At 37.8% G+C, this 23,446-nt stretch overlaps 1 protein-coding gene across 6 annotated transcripts in view; it reads left to right on the top strand.

The window, feature by feature from the left end:
* Nucleotides 1–23,446, top strand: part of rbms3 (RNA binding motif, single stranded interacting protein) — a 379,593-nt gene that overhangs the window by 194,574 nt on the left and 161,573 nt on the right. For all 6 annotated transcript variants that reach the window (XM_055053855.1, XM_055053854.1, XM_055053857.1 and 3 more), the window contains 2 exons: nucleotides 3,993–4,150; nucleotides 20,049–20,107. In XM_055053855.1, the coding sequence (XP_054909830.1) occupies nucleotides 3,993–4,150; nucleotides 20,049–20,107 (217 nt within the window). The remainder of the gene's footprint in view (nucleotides 1–3,992; nucleotides 4,151–20,048; nucleotides 20,108–23,446) is intronic.

Genomic DNA, 23,446 nt, shown 5'->3' with positions numbered 1-23,446 from the left:
GTCTGTTCTCAAGAGAATGGTAAATGTGCTTCATTTACACATTTTTTGTGTTATTGATGCCTCACTGCACTTCCAGCTACATTCACCCACTTAAATTCACACATCAGTCAGTAAATTAAAGCTATCATAGGATTCAGACTCTTGCTTAACAACACCGACATGTGGGGTGGGGAGGCTGAGATTTAACTCCAGTTGGCAAACAACTGCTTGTGTTCAGCCAGCAACAAGATTTTATTCTTGTATCCAAATGATTCGAAGCGCTATAAAACTGCTTTGGCCATTGTAGTTGAACCATTTAAAGTTGCCTCAGAAAGCTGGGGAATGTAAAAAGTTTGGGAACGAAACAAAATATGCAACCTGTTAGAAATAAAATGGAATATTTGTGTTGATTTATTTTATTAAGTGTTAAAAATCTTCTATTTTATTAATATGATGGAACACATATTCGGTTCAGGTTGTTCTAAATGACATCCCTACTTTCAGAAACAAAGAAAGCTAGCTCTGTTAAAGAAATGTGTGTTGTCCTTGTGTGGATATACATTGCAACGCTAGGTACCCTCAGCCTTTGCAACGCACGCTAGATTTATCACCCTCACTTAATACACTCATAAACATTCCCTGGCATGTCACACAGGCTGTGAACCCCCCTGCACGACTGGCTTGGTAAATTGGGCCTGTGTAAACCATTTTGCCTGTCTAAAATACAGTGCAGCAAATTGAAATCCCCAGTAAGTCTGCGTAGCGGCATGTCACAGCTGGGTAGGGAGGCGGCAGAATGGAGGTTTTCTCATTTACCACCTGGAGTTTTTTTTCCCAAGTGTCATGACCAGCTTTTCTCCCACTCTTCTCCGTTTCTCTTTTCAAGCCTTCCCATCAGGCTCTTTTTAACTTTCTGCTTCCCTCCCTCCTACCACGACTCGACCTTCATCTCCCTCCCCTCCTTGTGGAAATATACTATAACTGCTGTGTTCAGTCCTCGTCACTCTGACATGAGTCCAGTATTTATGGTATATTTGGGAATCTTTTAGGCTGACAGGTTGAGGGCAAACTGCAGTCATTAAACTGTCCAGGAAGGGAAACAAGCTTGGTTATTAACCTCCAGGGTGGCAGGAAAGAAGCCTGCGGACAAGTGATTTTTAAAATGGCAGAATTATTTGGCAATGACCTGTGTGCCCACTAAATTTCTCTTATGCCTCTAAAACTAAATACAGAAGGTTCTTCTAACATGAGCATATTAACTTGAAAAGCCTTTTTTATTCTCTTAAAACATTACATGAAAAGATAAGATAGTTACTGGTTACTATTAGTTTTCAGCCATTCAGAAACATCCACTCTCTTGAGACCTTTGGCGCCCACCTTAGGCGCCCCATTCCTCATCCCAGAGCACTTTTCCAGCCTTTTTTCTTTTTCCCTTGGATAACCTCACTCTGTGCCTCTTCGCCCAGGACTGTAAGTAATGGGCTCATTTTGACCCTCCATGCCTCATTGTGTAAGATTTCAGCATTGAACCTTAAAAAATGAAAGTAAATCGATAGGGTGGGACACATGAATTCCAAAGAGTAAAATTTAAGTCAAGCCTGGAGCCTAAGAAGAAGAGGAAGAGAGCTGTGTGGATCACTGAAGAACTTCACAAAAGCCTGAATAAAAGGAAGGAACTTTTGCATTAATGCACAGCTCCTACAGCAACTGTCTATACAGTGAGATGACATTTGCAACACTCTGTGAGTAAATTGGGCCACAGTGAATTTGGACAAAGTAAAATGAAGAGCTGAGAATAGGGAGACAAAGTTAAAAACCTCAAAGCCGAGGCTTGAACTGCAGCTGTGAAAGTTCAAGGAACTCTAAGAAGGTGGAAATAACTCAATAGAGCATTTAAGAGATTAAAATTCCTATGCACAGTTGCCATAGCACGAGACCATTAATAAATGTTGCTTAATTGTGTTCTTTCTCCTTGTAGCTTGTGCAGCTATGTCCAGAAAACAAGACAGAAGGCATTTAATTGAAGATGTTTTTCCCTTCCATCATGACATTGTTTTTTCTAAACGTAAAGATCTCATTAACATCTTAGTCTGAAATGCCAGTGTTCAGTGCCTCAAGTACCTAAAGTGGTCAAATGATTATTTAAATTACACTGTCATGTCTTTCAATACATAAATTCAGCATGCTGAGGTGAGTTAATCTTCATCAGGGCAGACAGAGCTTCTACGCAGCTTACATGACATTGCATGACTTAATTATGGCGCTCTTTTCAGGAGATTTGAATAAAATTAATAAATATTCAGTGTAAATAATGTAGTGGTGGGCTATATGTCTTGTATATGCTGCCACTGTGAGTTGCAATTTGATATAAAAAAAAAAAATCAAATGACACATTTAAATAGATAACATGTAAAGAAATGGAACTTACTTAAACCCATACGTTAGTAGGAAGGGGCTATTAAATTGTCTTCTGTGCCATTATCTTTAGATTATCTTAGATTATATGATTTGGATTTGAAGTGGAAAAAGTCTTGGGTTGTTAGTGATATGTTTTAGGTTGCTGTTTTTGCACCTGTATGGAGAAAGCTCTTTCTGTGTTCTTACCCTTGTGTATGTTCTTATCAGTATCCCAGCATACAGTGTGTGTCTGTGTTAGCATGGCGCAGAGAGTGGCTGCCCATCAGCTCCATTTAGCTCAGCGTGGTAATTGGCCATCCATTGATGGACGTGGCTCCCTCTTCACGCTCCAGGGACCCCGGCTTTTTGTCTGAGAAGTGGGAGTAGACACGCTGGCATGGCACACACGCTTAAAATAGCGCATCAAATCAGCCATTCTCCAACAGTCGCTGTTAACGTGTGGTGCAAATCGGAGGGCTAATGGTGTGAGTGCGTGTGTGTTAAACCGAGTGTGTGTTTTCACAGCAGGTTTAAGGTTTTAAGGTCCTCCCCTTGGAGGATGAGAGTTAACCTAGTTAACTAGAGCCGTTGGTGGTATTTTGTTATGTCTTCCTCTCTTCCTGGCCATTTTTTTCTCCTCTGCTTCATACAGCAGAATTTGATTTATTTTTTTTATTTTTTTGCATTGCACATAGTCTTTTTCTTTTTGCCTCTCTCTCCTTTCTCACCCATGGGGCTTCAGCTCTCCCTTGCTGTCATTATGTGCAATGTCCCTGCAATAGAGATATAAATGGTCTGTGAGCAGGGGGCCCTGACTCCTGTACCATAAATCTACACAAACAGAACAACAAGCAAATAAAAAGATCCAGCGATGGGGAAAAGTCGAGTAGGAAAAACAAAGGTGGAATCAAATTTTGAATAAGTTTTGTGAGCTGAGGATTACACTCAAAGACATTCATATGTAAATGGTTATAAAATATACTGGAGTGGATTATTGCATCAGGATCTCACACCCTCGGAGGTGAAAATTGTTTCACAGTCTAATAAAATTGGTTCTGGCAATTTTAGCAGAGAGCAGGAACTCACCATCATTTAAAACTGTTTATAATCTGCTAGAAGCCATGTGAAGTCCAATTTGTGAGAGCCTCCTCAGTGAACTGTTTACTCAAAACATAATGAAGTGAACTGGAAAACAAAAATCATATGCTGCATTCATGATCTCACCTGAAAGCCTTTTATGGAACACTGTTATTGTGGAAAGCAATTTTTTCCTATTTCCTATTAAAGGGAAGTTATTAAGATTTGTATTTATTACGTGGTGTTGTGTTTTTATCTCTTAGCAACAGTGATTTAATCTCTTTTCTCTCTCACAGCTGCCCTAAAATGTCTTTTCTTTTCATTGTTGTGATGCCATATTTGTAGTGCTTCCTGTTTCTTCAAAAGCTGTATTTTTTTTTTTTATAATTCAGTTTCACACATTTTCAACTCCCTCTTGAAACATTGTTCCACCTCATCTTAGTGTCTTTAAATTTTTCTCTTCTCACATAGCACTTTTCCCGAAAATGTGTTTTAGCAGTTGGTATTAATTCGTTGTTTTCTCCTTGTGTTTCTTCCAGCAGCCCTATGCTCCACCCCCTCATCCCATGGCTCCTCCCAGCCCCAGCACCAACAGCTGCAGCCAGGGAGGGGCGGAGCAGCTCAGTAAGACCAACCTGTATATTCGCGGTCTGCCACCCGGAACCACCGACCAGGACCTTATCAAGCTCTGCCAACCGTAAGTACACAAAGATGTCAAACCTTATTCACGTTCGCAAATGGCTGCATCGCAAAATGTAATCAGTTTCATGTTGGATAATGCCTGCCAGAAAAAAAACTGTGTGCTTGCATTTAGAAGGTGATGTCACAGGTAGAGAGGTCCTGTTTTCTTCCAAATATATTGATGAGGATTGGCATAAAAATTCAGTCGTACATTGGTTAATTAATTTCATCTATACTTAAAAATTCTGGACAGAAATATTTGATTTATGTGATAAAATCAGATAATTAGGTTAGGGATGGTGGTTGCCTTTTTCTTCCCAGAAGAGGTTGAAGACTTCCTCACATTATTTCATGGCTTTGGACTCTTATATCTTTACTCCACAGCATTTGTTCTCAGATCAAATTTAAAATGTGTTTACATCTTCAATTCAATAGCTCTCCATTTAATTCTGAGTCATGTTTACTTTTATTAACTACTTACTTTCAAAAAATAATTTCTAAACAGTCCTTTATTTTGGAAATGTTTTTTTTTTCAGTGTGTATATGTCTACTTTTATGCTTTAAAAAGAAAAAAAAAAACTACCAGTAGTACTCGGTATATACAAATGGTGTGATTAAACTAAGCAGTTCACCTCTTATGAGCAGACTGTAGCATGAAAAAGGTCCATACCTTGCACGCACTATTAAGCTGCTACCAACTGAGTGCATTTTAAAGTTCCACACAAAGAAGTACTTAGAATGCTCAGGCAAATGTTCTCGATAGAGAAGACACACACAAACCTCCCTGCACACAGCTCAGTGAGGCCTAATAAAGCCTAGATTGGACCACATCCCCCAGGAATCACAGACCAAGCCCTCATCAAGCTGTAACACACAGTCACATGGGTCTTCCTTTCCTCTGTATCTCTGTCTCTCAAACACACACAGTCTCACACGCACACACAAGCAGCTTTGTTCAGCTTTATTAAGTCCTTTTCGCTCCCAACATGGTGAAAAGAGGGTCAAGATCATTAATGCAGACAACGCCAGCAGATTGTGAAATGCAGGCTATGAGTGAATCTGTCTGGTTGCATAACCTTTTCTTGGCCATTTTTCCAGAAATGTCCTGGTCAAACGTGGCCAATTATTCAATGATGTTTTGGAGACGGGAACATGCCGTCCACTATATTGGGTAATGCTCCCGGTAGTTGTGTCATAAGTCATGCATTTATTCTTGAAACTCACCATCAAGATTCCATTAGGTTGAGAGGCAGCCCAATAGGATTTGGAAAAGCACTCAGCGTTTTGACATTGGATATCTCTGGTTTAGGCCTTTCTAAATGTTCCCCCCCCCCCCTTTTGTACACAGTTGGGCAGTTTCAGTTTGATTTCTAATTCTATATGATCCTCAACATTTTGAACACTGTACTTTGAAAGGTCAAAACACATCAGAGCTTATGTAAAATACTCTGGAATTGTGGATTTGCATTTTAATGTTGTTTTTTTTTCTCTCCATATGATGGAAAGTAAAAGGCTTTTGTCTTTTCCTGCTTGGATTTGCCATGCTGTCCTCTAGTGGCTGTCCTCCTGTTCAGCTGCTTCCTTGGTTCCTGCTCATCCTCTTGTATTATATCGCCCATTTTTCCCTCTTTGAGCCCCCAAGGTTGCCCGAGGTTTGCTATGCTAGTGAAAATTCAATGCCACTGAAACTTTAATTAGCCAGACTGTGTTTCAGTGGCAGGCGGGTGGCAGCATTTTAGAAAAGGTCATTCAACTGTTCTGCAGAAACCAGCTCCCTGGGTTCCCTTCAGCTTTTTTTTTTCTTCCCAGATGCCCTGGCACTTTTCAATACAAAGCTCCTCCTCTCATGGCTCCCAACCCTGGCAGCTCTCCCAGGGAGACTGAATGTTAAACATTAACGCTCACTAAATATGGCAGCTTTATTTTAAGGATAAAGAAAAATATTTTAATCCATGTTAGCAGGCTTAGGTAATTTTCATAATCATAAGCAAGGGCTGGTAAGCTTGCAAAGACATTTTTTTTTATTATTATTTCTGTGGCTTATGACTGCTCTGTCGCACGCAAGCAGCACTTGCATCCTGGTTCACCTCTACATGAAAAGCAAACCAACTGCTGCCAAACTGCTGCATTCTTGACAAGAAGCCACATTGTAGCTGCTGATTTGACGCCGCAAATTAAATAAAATAAGGTTGCCAAAATACTGGAAGATTTTTATTTATTTTTTTCCTGTTACTGTGATTGTAACCTTGCTCTGGGGAACTGAAATTTTATTGCCAAAATTCTGTTAAATTTACTTCAATCAATATTCACCACAGCTATACCATATCTCATAAATGTTCATAAAATTCAAAAGTGTAACAGAAATAGCAGATAGTTTAGTTTCCATAGTTTTGTATTTTCTTGTATTTGACCTATTTAATTCATTTTAATAAATATTACTTTTTATACATCAAAATCCCTCAAATTTCAGTTTCTTAAACCGTTTGCATGAATTTAATATTATTTTTGTATTTACCTTGCAAATGTTACATCAAACAAATCGGAGGAAAATCTGCTACTTGAGAAATACCAAGTGCTCTACCAGATGCTCTACTAGGAAGCTTAAAGGCCGTTGCTATGAATGTCTGAGACTAGTTTTTAATAGTTTTAATGGATATTTCATCAAAATAAAAAAGAAAAACTGATAGAACAATGTGCAAAAGTAAGAAAAAAAACAGACTTAAGAGGATTGTGAACTTTTTAACCAGAGATTACCTTACCTATGAGCAAAAAGACTGAGCCATTGCTTATGTATTGTAATATTTTAATTGAAGTATCTAAAATAAATATACTTGTTCTTTATTTTTAATGTGCATCTCAATCCTTACAGTCTATTTTAGTTTTCTTTCATTACCGTCGTTACACATTTGTAACTGAAACTTGCCTCAATGCAACAATTTGCCTATAAAAACATCTGGTTGTGCCATTATTTTTTATTAATGCCAACATTTTTCAGAATCACTTTTCCTTTAATGTCTGTTGTCCGTGGGAGTAAAATTAAACACTAAAGAAAACCAGCCTTTCAACAGTGGTTAAGGTTACATGCCGCAAGCTGTTAGATGAGTTATTAAATGAATTTGGGTGGGTACTTAATCTCTGCTTTATTCGTCTGGCTAGATGAAGAGTTCTTCACCAACCATCATCCTGATATATGACTGCAGGAGGGAGGCCAAAGAAGTGGGTTGGGAATAGTTGGCTGAACACACAGTTCGTGAGAGGTCTTCCCACTTGCCTGCCTGCCTGGCTGGATGACTGGATGAATATAGGAGAGAAAAAGTAGTGGCTAAAACAGCCGTTGTTGTCTTTTTCTTTAGCCTCACCAGCTATGTTGAGGCACTGGGCCAACCCGTAAGTCCAACACCAACTGAGGGTTGCAGCCAACATATTCAACCCAACCATCAAACCCAACACGCCCTTGAATCACTTTGGTGTAAACTATAGAAGACCTTATGTTGTTGGTGACTGGATCTAAGGCCATGACCCCACCCCAGGACCCTATTAGGGTGAAGTCATGCCCCAAAGGTCTAAATTAAGAAAGATCATTAGAACTGAGGCCAACATAAATAAAATAGTTCAGATGTTTTTCCAACAATAAGGAGACTAAAATTGAAACCACCACAAAAACAAAGGACCAGAGTGGCTTGAATGGTCCAAACTCCATCATTTCAATGCTTTTATTTTTCCTCACTCCTCCACCACCCAACTCCCAGTCTGCTTCTCTCCAACCATTTTCAGTCATGGCTGAGCCACAGCTGTGCCCTCAGTGGAATTGGTTTCTGCATGCATGCACTGACTTGGTCACACAAATAGAACAAGCCAAATCAAGAGCTAATCACCACCAATTGTGCAAATAACCTTTCCCATGTGTCTGAGGGAATTGTGGAGGGGCAGCTGGAAATTACGGCAAGAGGGGCAGGAGGTGGGACTGGGAGGTTTGTTTAGTAGATTAGGTGAATTGAAAAAAGGTGACCCAGAGACCACCTGTTTTTATAAAAGGGAGACCCCAGCAGTTACAGAAGCCAAATTATGCCTAATCCTCCATCCAAACTGGCCTATCCCGTTCCCCTGATTTTTCAAAAAGTGAAACCAGGGGTGAAAAAGTGACAAAAGATTATTCTAGTTTCAAACATTTCCAAACCCATAACTGGTTTTACAAATAACCTTACAATATTCTTAATATCAAATCATCCTCACTTTCATAAACTAATGGGAACAAAGCTGCCATGCAAAAACAACTTCTGGTTTAGTGATGGGGACTCTACCTCCTGATTGTCTACAATATATCTGTAATAAAGCAAATCATAAATGCTTACAACTCTCAAATATATTTTTCTTGTTAATGAAAATACATATTTTTTCAGTCATTTAAAAAACTGATTACTGTTTTGTTTGATTGAAGGTTATGGATTTATGATTTTATTGGGATGAGTTTTGCAGATTGTTTTGATATGTTATTTACAGCTGTGGGTACTCCGTCGTGCTACCGTAAATCAGGAAAGATTTGCATGTCCATAAAATGTAAGTTTACAACTTTGTTTTTCTTGTGTGTTTTTCTCAGTGCAGCCCGCATAGTGGGATTTCCAAACAATCTAGATTGCAACAAAATGGTTGACCAAATACACAATTTCAGGGCTAAGATTAACTTTTTATATTCTTATTTCCCATCAGAAGTAAAGTTGGTTAGTGAATTAAATTTGACATGTTTCTGATTGTTTTTTTATATTATGATTATTTTTTCTTGTTAAAGTTTCACATGTGTTGACACATGGATGAGACATTTTAGATGGAAACCTTCAGACATGCTAGCACTCTAAAAAGCAACTTCCATTCATCCTGTTGGAAAACGGTTAATCTGTAACTAAGCCACGTCTCCTTTCATTCGTGACTTGAAAGGATTGTGTTGCTTAATTTTTTTAAAGTATATAAGGAAAAATATTTCAATGTGCTCAACTATTAATTGCTACATCCCCAAACATCAACTTTAGAGCAGCGATGAGAGCGCCAGATTTTTCAGCCTTAGGCTGCTTTTTGAATTATTTATTCCCCATTACTGTAAACATGACACATGGACTGTTTGCCTATTTAGAGCCTGACAAGTATTCCCCTTTCACTTTTACACTTTAGTTAACTTTGCCGATTTTTCCTTTTTTTGTTGGTGTGTGGAATTGCTTCTTTTTCACTTCTAAGTAGTTTCTGAGATGGAATGTCCCCAAGGAAACAATGGAACATCACATTGGCTTGCTGATATGGAAATCATTTCGTTCTACCCACCTCCACCACAATGCTTTGCATTTTATGTTAGTTCATCCACATAGAAGGAGACAGGGTTTTAAGCTGAAGCAGAAGTAGCATAAGAGTTTAGGATACAAAAAGACTGATTGACGTAGGGGACAAAGCCAGGAATTTTGCGACTCGGTCTCTCTGACCTCCCTTCCAACATTTTCGTTTCTTTTTTCTCTCCATTTCTCTTCAGTGAATTTTCCTCTGAAGTCGTATCTAGAAAGCGAACGCAGCTCCATTGCAGATGAGATGTGTTCATTTGTGCGTATCAGACAGCAGTACGTGTTGTGCAGCTTTGACAGGTTGGACATTTCTGAACAAACAGAGGCAATTCTATGAAGCTGGCTCTGAAAACAACCAGCTTGTGTGTAAAGAGGACGAATGCTGGAGAGAGTTTAGATACCTAGATCCTTTTGGCTTTTCTTGATGGAGACTCAGATCACATATGGAATAGGCTCTAACGGTGATCATCCAACATCTATATTCCACTGCATGTTCTGCATATTCATTCATTATTGCCTGGTTGCGATGGGCAAAATTCCAGATGTCATTTTGTGAAGTAGCTGATGGGGTTTGTTGAACTCTATTATGCACAACCTAAAGAGGAAGAATAATCAGTGGATGGTCACATTGTCTTTTTTATTATTACCTGTTCAGTTAAATTACTCAGTCACATACCAGAAACTAGATGCATTTACTGAATTACAAACTAAGCTTGAAAATTGGAAAGAAAGTGGATTTAAGTGACTTTGGACTTGATATGGTCATTGGTGGTGCATAGGCTGATCTGAGTAGATCAGAAACTTCAGATCACCTGGGAATTTTCTACACAACCATGTTTCTTTTACAGGGAGGAGTCTGAAAATATCACGTGGGTGAGTGGTAGTTTTGTGTGGTTCTGTGAGATCGGAGAAGAATGGGCAAACTGATGGGACGTCTTCGTGAGGTTCTGAAATACCCAGTAGTTACAACCAAGTTGTGTGGAATTTCATCTCTGAACTCAGAATATATTTAACCCTAAAGCAGATGGTTCAAACCACACTGCATCAAACTCCAGTCACTATTGCTAAGGACAGAGAACAGACTACAATTTGCAGAGGCTTAATATTGCTGTTCAATAGAAGATTGGAAAAATGTCAGTCTGATTAATCTGTATTTCAGTTGCAACATTTACATTGTTGAATTTAGTGACCTAAAGGGATGAAGGCATCCTCCTTGTATCACTTGAAACTGGTGATGATGTAAATGTGTCAGGCATACTGTGGGCTGCTAGTAGCATTCTATAAATGCCGCTACCTTCTTAATATTGTTGCTAAATATTTCCTTCATTTTATCACCAGTACTACTTCTACTTCCAGCAGAGGTAAACATGGCAAACCTTGAATCATTCAAACTTGTTTTTGAACATAATGCATTTGGCCGTTGTCACCAGATCTAATTGCAATAAATGTGCAGCTGTGAAATCTATTGCAGATGCATAAAACCATCGTGTCAATTTGGACCAAAATCCGGGAAGAATGTTTGATACCTTTTTTAATCATTGTTGGGATGAATTTGTGCACTTAGCAAAACAAAAGATAAAGCAACCTGGTATTAATAAGATGTCCCTATTAATGTGGCCAGTGAGTGTATTTTAGTAATGTATGTTGTTGATTGCAGGGACATATAGAACTATATTAGTGTCAAGAGTGTAATGATTCAGATGGCTCACAATATTTAGTTTGCAAAAGTTAATATAAACTTGTTCTTTTTGGGAAGAGGAAAAGAGATCTGAAATACCTCCTATCTAGTCTTATTGGGAAATCAGATCAAATCAATTTAGGTAAAAATGTGATGAACATTCAGAGATAAGAACATCTACTAACGGTAATTCTACATATTCACAAATCTATGACTTGTCAAAAGATGTAAAATTCTAGTTGAAATATTTTTTTCAATAAATAATTTAGTAAAATCTGGCAGGAAGTTAACAGTGGAAGAAAAAGATAAACCATCAATGAAACTAATTTATCAACTTGACAAACTAAATTATCGGAAACTTAATTCAAAAACTAAAATCTGTGATTAAGAAGCTTTACTGGTGGGGGGAAAAATGAAAATTGTTACAAATTTATTTAAACTTGACCACAGTGAATTGTGACTGCATGGTAAAAAAAAAAGTCATTTGCCTTTTAAAGTGCATGAATCACTGCAGCCACAGAATATTGCTCATTGCTGAACAATTCCTCTCTTCTAGGATTCAGGAAATTTTCAATGTTTAATTAACTTGTCATCCACCTCTAACTGAAATATTTTTTTCTTAGAATGGAAGCGCATTAGTCGAGAATGGAGAAAAAAAAGATTGGAATGAGACTCTTTGATGACTGCAAATAACCACAGTGTGTGTGAAATCAGAGCCAACTTTAACAGATGGGTTTGATGATGCACACCAGCCAAGATACTGTAGCTGCACAGTTATGTAGAAGATGAATGGACCTTGGACAGTGCATTGATTTTTATTTTTTCAATTTTCTGTTTTTTGTTTAGCAAAATATCTGTGATTCACCAGTTTTTATTTTTTATTTTATTTTTTTATCTGGGGTATTTCCATTTATGAAGGGAAATGAAGGCCAAATTAATGTCCACCAAAACTGTATAATTAATTTTCCATTCCAACAGTCTTCTCGTTTATGTTTTTGAGTATTTTAAGAGGCGAGAGCGTTTACAACAAACCCACTCGTCTCTAAACTGTTCCAGCTGTACATTCATTTGAAATCTTGGATAGCCGCAGCCATTTTACTGATGTTACTAAAGATACATGTTCTACTTCAGACTTAAAATGTGCAAATCAGAAACAGCAGTAAATATTTTATTAGACTGTTTATTTCAAATTAGCTTAATCAGATGTTGGAGGTGATTTTAAATTGAACATCATAAACAATACATCTTGTGTTGTTTTGGTAATAAAGGTCACACAAAGGGCCATTCTGCACCAGATTAGGACCACCTTACAAGCTCCAAGATCTCCACATCTGTTGGAACATGCTGGATCTTAAAAAAAAAAAAAAACTAAAATGAAAAACTAGTAAAGACGAGCATGATCCTATTATGGTCTTGGTCCCACCATCATGAGTATTGCATCTACACTTTATTGCCACACGAGCTGAATTTCTCTGTGAAAATAAGACGTTTCTGCACGTCCAACACCAGTTGAAACTATTTTAAGGTTGATGATATACCCTCTTTATTTTTTATCAACTCATCAGCTGCATTAGAGAACAGAAATGAAGGAGGTCTCTGTCACTGATATTTTTTTGGTAAAAGCATTAGTTGTTCAATGTTGGTACTGGATTAGATCTTTTAGCGTGTGGAACAAGTAGCGCATAGCAGCCGTAATTTATTCCAAGTAATTGCAATAAATTACTTGGACAGCTCCCAGTAATTAGGTTGCCGCCTTGGTGCCTCTCTTTTAGATTCTCTAATGAACAATAAACACTGTATGTGCTTCCCAACCAGGACCCAGATACGCCATCATGATAAGCGACCAGTACCACCACGGCGTCAACATTTTGCTCATGTTTGCAGCAGCCTATAAACTTGTGGAAATGAAAATGCACAACATTTTTGATGGACTACACAAAACCTCCAAGACTCCACAGAAAACATCTACATTCTGACTGATTTTTAATCCCCTGTTGCTGTCGCAGTTTGGTCCTCGGCTACTGAAAGACTGAGAAAAGTCTGACAATAATAATAATAAAAAATATTTATATAGATACACAAAGTTTAGGTAATTTAGGGCAGAGGTTGAGGTGGATTTAGGTTGGATTTCATTTTTTTTTTAAAGTGTGTCATGTTAACAACAAAAAATATTTATTTGAAGTTGCAGATTAGCTACATCCACCAGTCACATAAAACTCTTAGGACTATATTTCTACTTTATTTTCTCCAAAGAGAGACTATGGGTCTTGATATTTTTCTTAGGCACAAAAAACAGCAACACAACAGCAGACTGCATGTAGTGTTTAGTTAGAAGAATGGGTCTGTGCATGCGTGTGTTTATTCATCTATTTATTGGTTATATTTTGTACTTTGTTTGTTTGGCACCGTTTCCCTTCCATTTCTCTCATCCGTCTTCATATGAGAAAGTTTAAAATGTTTTTTAATCTTTTCTTCCCTTTGTGCTCCATGTGTGTTTGCAGCTGTCACATCTGTTTTTTGGCGAGTGTGTAAAAGAAAAAAGTATAAAACTGGAGATAATCTGAAGGGGGTTTTTTTTGCAGTAATGTTGCGTCTGATTTTGAAATAAACAAGTTGCTAAATGATAAAAGGGTTTATCATTTAGCACTTCATTTATTTTTTGTGGAGAGTAAACAAAAACATCTGGAACATTTTCATGCTTATTTTGCATTATATCTGAGAGCTGTTACACAGTGTACTCTTTCTGGTGATATGAAGCTGCTGAACAGCTTGGAGTGGCTCCTCAACCTAAAACAAATACTTTTCGGGGACTTTGCTCATTTTGCAAACTTCAAGTTTTGCCAGTCGGTGTGACAGTTTCTTGTTATAATATTTAAAAAAATTGGTATTTTAGGATCTTTCCTTGCACTGCCGTGCTAACATAATCACTACACCTTTTTTAATAACGGAGCATGTTTTGAGCTTATGAAATCCCACAGGGTTGGATGTGCTGTGCTGCACAAACATTATATCTGGTTGGTTAGTCATCCCCGTCCATATGAAAAGGACAAATACTCAGTGGCTATAGTGCCTTACAACATGTTTTGCTTATCGCCACATTATAAAACATTATGTGGTAGACAAATACAAAACACCACATAACTGAGAAGTTGTTGTGAATGTACATCTAATAATTATGACAAGAATATGTATTCAACATACTTTCACTTTACCTACTGTATCATGAAAATCCAGTGCCTCCAAAAGCTTTCAGAAGTTGCTGAATTAGTAAACAGTGTGCAATTAATTCACAAAATAAATGCAGTTGTTCTTCGTTGGCCTGAAAGGTTTATCAGCGAACAAACAGCACCATGAAGCCCAAGGTAGGAACTTTAGCACACCTAATTTAAATAAAATCATCGGCTGAAATGGCCCAGTCAAAGTCTACACCATTTCCCATCATCTTGAGTGAGTTGAGGTATTTTGTAAAGAGGAATGGGTAAAAATTGTCTGTTTCTAGATGTTTTGAGATGTAATTGCTTGGTTGATATTATAAGTTGTCATACTTAGAGGAGTTAAATACAAATGGCCCGCATATTTTTTTGTACTTTAGAAATTTCTCAAACATAAATGTGTGTCTAATTAAAGTAAAACCCTACTTTGTAGTTTGTTGTGCCGAGGTAACAAAATATAAAAACATTTAAGAGTTATTAATGCTAAAGATACTCTGTGCAGTGATATTTATCTAATTACCTGCGTCTTAAACTCACGTCTTCATCTGCAGGCGTCAATGAGCTGCAATATGTAAATATAGTTTATTTAGTCTCATAAAAAAAATCCTCTCACCTCCCCAGACTTGCTTATGAAAACCGTGTTGCGTAATTACGCAAAGATGTAACCACAGACTTTTGGCGATGATGACTAGAGTGTCCGGGCAAAGTGTGTGCAGAGCACCTGGGTGGTCCTTCCATCGTTCTGCTCTGTGTTTTCCTGCGTACCAGCAACACCACAGTGACGTGTTACTCTGCGCTAGCCTGGTTTCTCTCACTGCCCACATGCAGCTAAGATCCACTTCAGTTTCTCAGCCCCCGACGTTAGAAATGGAAAACGCCTGGATCCTTTTATCCACCAAAAGAGTGAGAGAAGAAGGAAATGCAGTTCCAGGATTGTCACTCACGCTCTTGCAGCTGCTCTCCTTTTAAAAGTGAAGCCGAGGTTTCAGGCTGAACTTGATTTTCAGCACATCTCAGTGCCCAGACAGCTGTCATATGAATGACATGTTTTACATCCAACACAATTTGTAGGTTTTCATCAGCTTAAAATAACTCATAAAGGCTCTGTTTTTTTTGAGGGGTGGGGGGTTGTTTAATTTGGAGATCTCACCTCTGGCATTATGTTGGGTTGATATGATATTGCATCAGAACTATTCCCATGGGATTGCAATGCAGCAGAAGAGAGGAACAAAAGCAAATAAATTACAAAAAAAGATAAATGTAGAAGCGGTTAGAGAGACTTGAGGAGAGAAAGAAAAACAGAAAGAGAAAGAGAGGAGATTTGTAGGGAGAGAAAGGGCAGTGGGCCAGCAGAGTCAGAGATAAGAGGCTGCAAGAGTGATTGAAATAGGATTAGTGGAGACAGGCGCTGAATCCTGGCCACAGCATCAGTGTTAAACCTGCGCTTCACAGGGACTCCCTCTGTCACATCAAAGCCACCCCAGGCCTGGCTGGCAGAGAGGCGAAGGAGCCTCCAGCAGGGTTGTTCACATCTACACACGCATCTCATATATGATCACCTCGTCCGTCTATATCAGCATGTCTTCTTCAGCTGGCTGGAGCAGGGTCCTTGCTGCTAGGCCTTTTCATCTCCCTGCAGCATCTTTGTGGTGTCTTTTTTTTTTTTTTTCTCTGGGACAGAAGATAGTGTGCATTGATGAGCCATCTTTAACATTTAATGAGGCTAGCAGTGATGATTTGGCATCAACAAGCTACTGTCTCCTGCTTCTGCAGAGTCCAAACAAAGTTTTAATGAGAACTTTTCCCCCAATTTATGCCAAAAGCGTTGAGCTTTTTAACTACTTCCCAGACTGAAAGCACACATTTCTCTAAAGTGTAGAGTGGGAATACACCTGTGTGTGAAGCATTAGAGAAAAAATAGTCAGTATCAGTACACCAGACTATCAATGAATTGCTGATTGGATTGTTATATTTTGGACACACACTTGGCTGTTTTTCACTCTTTGGAAAGATATTGCACTGCAGTTTGTGTGTCATCATTTCATACCATTCAGTTTTGCTTTGCCTATGAAGACGTTGATTGTACATACATATATCAATTTAAATTGGTGATTTCCTCTGATTTAAATCCGGATGAGAGCCATTTCTTACTTGTGTTAAACTTTATTAAAAGCTCATAATTAATGATTAATGTGCACATATTTTGTCCATAAAGTAGGGTTTTCTTTCTGACCTAATGCAGATTTAAAATAATTTTTTAAAAGTTGTCCTTTACTTGTAATGTGAAACCCAATCACTTCTATTTCACATTATGTTTCTCATCGTTTCTTCTTGATGTTGAAGTTCTTTTCAAGACCCTCATCTTGTGCTAATCTGGCTGGTCATTTTTTAAAATAAAAATAATTTACTCTTTTATAGAAAATATGGACATTTAATTTTATTTCTTCAGTCACAGAGCACATATAAAACTGAGCTACATGTATCAGAAAATGGAAAAAAAATAAAACTAGCACAGTATGAGGAGCTAATAAACAAGAACTGTTTATTAGCATCAACATGTAGGTTTCAAAGCATGGAAGGATTCTAGCAGTCAGTATTCTCGTGCATCAAGCCTGATTCAGAGATAAACAGGCCAATAGCAATATTATCAAAGGTGTTTTAGCCACTTAAAAATATCAAATCATTCTATCCTGGTTTCTCTTTAAAATCTTCTTTAATGGGTTTGGAGTATTTAATTTGTCCATGATGTTTGTGACATTCTTTACTTGTAACAATTTCTCAATTGTATCTCAGAAAGAGTCTGACTCCCAGCAGTCACTACTCAAGCTCTGATTGTTCTCTAATCAAATGAACACTCCTTGCTCTGTGTTCATTCTGTGTACTTATGCTTGAGAGTATATCAGTATGATCAAATACTGCACCTTGGGCCTTTTCTGTTGAAGTAGATTATGGATCCCTATAGCTAAAATGGCCTATTTTATCTGCTGAGGGGAGACAATGCGCTGATTGGTGAGTACTCATTGTGTATGCGTGCCAGTTTATTTCTGTGTTAGTGCATGTACATGCGTGAGCTGGTAGTTTTCCTCTTGGAGCTCATCAGTTCATATCCACCACCCATCCCACCGCAGCATGCAGTAAATAGAGTCTCTGGCACTCGTTGAGAAATGGCACAATTATCCCCTGCTGGTGAAATATGGGCCGGGATGCACCACTGTGTCTTCCCTACAGAATGCGTGCGTGTGTGCCTGTGTGTGGGTGTGTTTGTGTGTGTGTGTGTAGTGCCTGCTCTTTCTCTCTTCATTCATTGTGATGTGTATTCAACACACAAAGAACTGCTTGACTCTCACGCCAAATGCGCAAATGTAATTGTATAAACAGCTACACACACAGCCACACACGGAACGCCAGCGCTCACACTGAAGGATGTACATCTGTGTGCACAAAAGAAGTTTAGGCACACACTTTCTTTTCACACTCCAAACAATGCAGCATGTTGCACTGTTGAGATGACACAGGAAAATAGAATAACTGACTGTCATTCAATTCATGTTTAAAATTTTTTTGTTGCACACAGAGACCTGGGATGAATATTTATGCTTCTAGAGCTAGTTAAATTTTGAAATGTTCCCCTCCCTCCTTTATTTAATCTTCAGCAAAAGTAAATGTTAGTTTGTAATATTTCGGAGTAAGGAAAAAGGACGTGAACACCATGCAAACCTTTCCACACATTAAGAGAGCTCTCATGGTTTCTACTAGACCTTAATTAGCTTGTCAGGTCTCTGACTTGTACACATTTATCCTCGGGAAAGGTCAGCTGATGCAAATCTTTTAAGCTTTGGAGATTCGCTTACACATCAAACCTTTGCCCAACAATTGGTGGCCAAAGACTCCGTTAAGCAGATTAGTACTGTAAAGAAAATGATTAAATTCAGTTTTTTTTAGATGAACTTTGAACGCTTGTGGAATCTGAATTGGAAACTGAAACTTTCAGGTCCATTAAAAAGCCTTGCGAAAGTTTTCACACCCTTTAACTTTTTCACTTTTTGTCATCAAAGTACTGCAGAATTGTGACAATTTAAAGAGACATGTTGTGGCCTCTTTTTCAATTCTTGTAAATTATAAGAATTGATTGTTCTTTAGATACTCAAGAATATAACTAAGCTACTTTGGTATGCAATTAATTTTTATATTTGAAAATGTTGCAAACAATTTGGCAATTGCTTTAGGTCATTCCAAATGGCAGAAATTAAGATCACACCATGTTTTGACGAATGTCGGGTTGGATGATGGAAAATTTTAAAATGCTTTTTTACCATGTTTTGAACTTTTTGGGAACCGATTAAGTTAACTTTTTACTTTGTCTGAATTCTAAGAAATAATTGGTTAATGTTGGTCTATATTTTTAAAATAAATTGTCATATATAATTTCCAAAAGATCAAGTTGGAATCCAGGTAGAAACAAACTATCCGTCACTGTTGGATCATTTTTGTTTTTGAGCATAAAAGATGTGACATGTTTCAAAAAGTCTAGAAAATGTGGCCTTCATATGTTTCCAGTTCTCTCTTAGTATTTTGTTGAACCACCATTATTTAACTGCCTTATACTTTAAATTTTATGCAAATACGTTATATTTACAAATTAATTTTCCGGGCTAGATACAAATTCCTGCAACAATTTTTGCACCACTTTAACTCCCACTTCAACAAATCTGTTGCGTTTGCAACATTTGAAGAAGGCTGCAAGGCATGAATGCTTTTGTGATATAATTTAAAAAAAAAAAATTGGTCAATTTCACATCCTGCTTCATTGGACAGTTTTACGTACAGTAGAACATTATCTGTTGAGCTCTTTTGTTAACCTTTGTTGCTTTAAAGATGTTTAAGTGGAGTTGCATTCTGGTTGACTGTTCACGCTCTCTCAAGCAGTCAGAAGTGTTGTTCTCCTGGAGTAAACAGACAGGATTTTACTGAAGGTAATATTGACTGGACCTCATTTTATTTTAAGAAGTAAAATGATGACGAGCTTTGGCCTTGACTGTTGTCCTAATGTCATTTAGGAGCTTTCGTCAAATAATAAATCAGTTCTTACAGATCCAACTTTTGGAGTCCAAGAATTTTACATATCACCTTTAGAGCTTGACTCATGTCTGTGTTTGAAGTTGCTTACTGGACATCTACTTTTTTCTCTTTGCTTCCTCAGTGGTTGTTAAGGTTTGCTGTCCGATCCAACAGACTGTTTGCCTGACCTCAAAGAAACTTAACTGACAGAAACCTTAAAATAACACTCATAATTCCCCTTTCGTTTGCTCTGTTGCTTGATGTGTTTTACAGCTTTAATATTTAAAGAACATTAGTCTGAATTAAATGTACTCTATACACTATGCAAACACAGAAAAGGCCATTTGCAGCATTTGTGTTCTGTCAGACCTTTTGAAATTGTCCGATGGCTCTCTGAAATGTCAGAGGCTTGCTCAGTCATTTGAAGTCAGTCATACACATAACGCTATTAACCTCGAGTGATTTCTCTTTCCAATGGCTTTTGACACTTGTACGGCTCTGAAAATTGCTTGTTGCACTTAAATGGCAGATAATATGAAAAATAAGACATGACTGTGACCACAGGCTGATGATTTGAATAAACTGCTCAAACATTTCAGTGTCATGAGGTTTAGAAAGCTGACCGCTCTCTCTCTGTCTCTACAGGTATGGAAAAATAGTGTCAACCAAAGCCATTCTCGATAAGAACACTAACCAGTGCAAAGGTAAGTTCTTATTTTCTTTGTTTCATTGAGTATGCCATCAGTCTTTAGGGAGCAATATGTGCCTGTGTATAGATTGAAATTGAGCCAAGGAGTCTGCAAGCTGTAACTCAGTGATTTAGGGAGCCGCTGACTTGCCACTGCGGGAAGAATTCATGAAAACCACCTTATCTTGGTTGATGCTACGCTGCTTTACAGGCAGCAGTGCCCCGAGGCCCTCCATTTGTACTTTTTTATTTCTTTTTTTTTTTTTTAAATAACTGGATATAGTTTCTTGAGTAATTTGAGCGCTAAGAGGCTGGATGGGACTAGATAAACCTCGGTTAATATTTCTGTCACCCTCATCATCTTAGTGTCTTTGCTACAGGGCGTGAACGGCTGCAGATAACACAGTTTACATGTGTTAAGGCAGTTACTTGTTAATGCTAAAGATCAGCAAAGATTTAAGCGGAGAAGCTGTAAAATACTAGAAATTAGAAGAATGAGATAAAGAAAAATAGCATGGTGCTTGCCTTAAGGTGTCTAGCAGCACTGTTAAAGAGCTATTGAAGTTTCATCAATACTTTTAATTGCTTTTTGTGGTTTCCCAGTCTCTGAAGCCTGGCTTTTCAAGGTGATGCTGTCTTCTTAGCCATACAGCACATTTGACGTTATCCCACCAGGCAATTCTCAGGGTCAATACTCCAGTATTTAGTGGATAAAATAAAGTTTGATCATCTTGACAGGTTCTGCTCGATAATAAAGACAACACAATGAACGCCTGCTGGTAGGAAAAATATGTGTGTAGAATTCAGATTAAAGGGGATTATAGTAAAGAGCAGTGCTATAAAACAAGGTGATAAACCGCTTTGAAATTCTGTCTGACAAATCTGAAGAAATGAAATGTTTACAACTCCCTTTGCCCTCCTAACCGGAGTTATGCACAGGACACAATATAAAAAATAAAAAAAATCCGACTAGTTTAGCACTTTGTTGTGTGGGATACAACATTTGCCACAACTCACCCTCCTGGTATGTAACACTACTGAGATGCCAAGAGGCAAACATAAGCAAGCATATTTTATGAGTGGAAAGAGGGTGGCGGATCGACACGAGACTTGTAGGAAGAGTACAAAAAAAAAATAATAATGTGAGATGAAGGATTTGGCAGGCTTGAAAGGAAAACTCAATTCTTAAATTGAAAAACAATTTTATGTAATGGAAAACTTCACAAAGCGATCTATTTCATTATTTATCCCAAAAAGCTCGTTAAAAGGTCAAGCTTTTTTAGTCAGAAAAAAAAACAAAAAAACAGTCCCAGTAGTTAAATCAAATTTAAACCGTTAGCGATGCTCGGGAGTGAGCCGTGGTCCTGTGCACTCAGGGTCACGATCAGATTTGCTAGGCGCAGGGGGAGCCCAAAATCGGTCCTCAAGGGCCGGCATCCTGCATGTTTTCGTTCTCTCCCTGGTGGTAGTAACAACCTTTTCAGCAAGTCAATGTTCTTTTTGGCCTTTTAATGACCCATCATTTGGTCCAAGTGCGTTAAACCAGGAAGAGAACTAAAACATGCAGAATGCCGGTCCTCGAGGACCGACTTTGGACACCTTTGTGCTGGGGTGAGGACAATCTGAATCATGTCCAGTGCATAAGTTGTTTTTTATGTCTCTCTTCGTGTCTATTAATTACTTGCTTGTGTTTTTTTTTCTTTTGTAGAAATATGTGAATGTCAAAGTAAATGGTTGTTTGAAGGAAAGTTTTTCAATTAATATTTTTGAAACAAAAGCAAATTTTCAGATCATCCTCATCTGCTGAACCTTGACAGCTGTTTAAGCCTCAATAGTGTTAACTAACCACCACATCTCTTCCCTCTGTCGTTTCAGTCTTGTGTGTTTCTGTGGTTCAACTGAACGAGTTTTGCCTTTACAATTAAAAATTTACACAACCTCCTCATAAAGAAGGAACATTTTATGTACTTATTTTTACACGCAACATTGGCAGTATTACCAGGGCAGGTCTTGGCACAGCCATAGCACACGTTTTATGCAGTTGCTGTGGGAAATTTTGCTATTCTCACAAATTTTCAAAATTTTTACTGAGGTTTTCCTTTTATGTCTTGGTGCTCAGGATTTCTTACCTCATTAGTCACATTATTAGTAGCTCAGTGTGCAGCGTATGTTATGCTGTACATGCACTACATTTTAACTCTTTTTACAGTCGTCCATGGACAAAGAATGTTTTTGCAAACATTTCTGTCACGTTTGGTCTTTTATGGTCTGATAAACTTGAATAAGAATGACAATTTTTTCTTTGATATAAGCTAAGAGGTTTAAAAAATATATATATCAAACATCACTAATGTAAACACAAAAGCAACAGCTATTGCAAATATATAAAAACATTTCTTCATTAGTATAACAGCTAATACTTAGAGATATTTATTTGACGTTGGTTTAATTTGGATGCATATATGTGTTGACAAAAAATTTGTCAAACATCTTACACTTTTATGAAATTGTTTTACTCAGTAAAATATCCCCCACACCTCACATAAGTCTAAACTGCAAAAAATGGAGAAAAGATGTACGCTTTCATGTTGTTTATACCAAATTTTTAACCTAAGATCTGAGTATCAAAGCTGAAACTAAGAATCACTGGATCAAGCAACATGTTTCCAAGATGCTATTGTCCAATTTTGATTAAACTGTATGAATTGTAACGTCTAACTCCTGTTCTTGGTTGACATAAGTGGCACGCTTTGTGGTCTGCTTCAACATTCGATCTGTTGTGAGTTCACAGATGATATTCTGCATACCTTTGTTGCAACAAGTACAGCTGCATTTTTCTTTCTACCACTTCAAACCAGTCTGCTTACTCTCTTCTGAACTCTTATATAAGCATGGTAGTTTGTACACATGGCTGTAAAGCTGGATACTTTACCTTCAACATAAAATTCTCTGTAAAACTTGAGAGATGGTTGTGGGTGAAAATGCAAGTAGATGAGCCCTCTCTTAACTATTCAGAGCAGCCTGTCTGGCAACAACAATCATGCTCCTTTAAAGTTACATAAATCTCCTTTCTTAACCCGTTCTGATTCCCAGACTGAACTCTATCAAGTATTCTTCACCATGTGTAAATTATTTCAGTTGCTGCCATGTAATTGGCTCATTTGCTATTTGCAATATCAAATGATTAGAGGCATTTTCTAATTAGCTGTACCTAATAAAGCTTATTTCCTCTATATGAGCATTTTAAGGTTGTGTTATAGTGGAACCTTTGTGTTTTGCCAGTAAAAAAGGCTATAAAAGAGAAATAAACCGAACAATAAAGATGGAAGAAAGGATACTGGGTGAGATGTTTGGT

This window comes from Poeciliopsis prolifica, unplaced genomic scaffold (genome assembly GCF_027474105.1).
Source record: "Poeciliopsis prolifica strain line A6 unplaced genomic scaffold, Auburn_PproV2 SCAFFOLD038, whole genome shotgun sequence".
In the NCBI taxonomy this organism is placed as follows: Eukaryota; Metazoa; Chordata; class Actinopteri; order Cyprinodontiformes; family Poeciliidae; genus Poeciliopsis; species Poeciliopsis prolifica.
The sequence above is the reverse complement of the archived record's forward strand: the minus strand, read 5'-3'. Positions and strand labels throughout refer to the sequence as shown.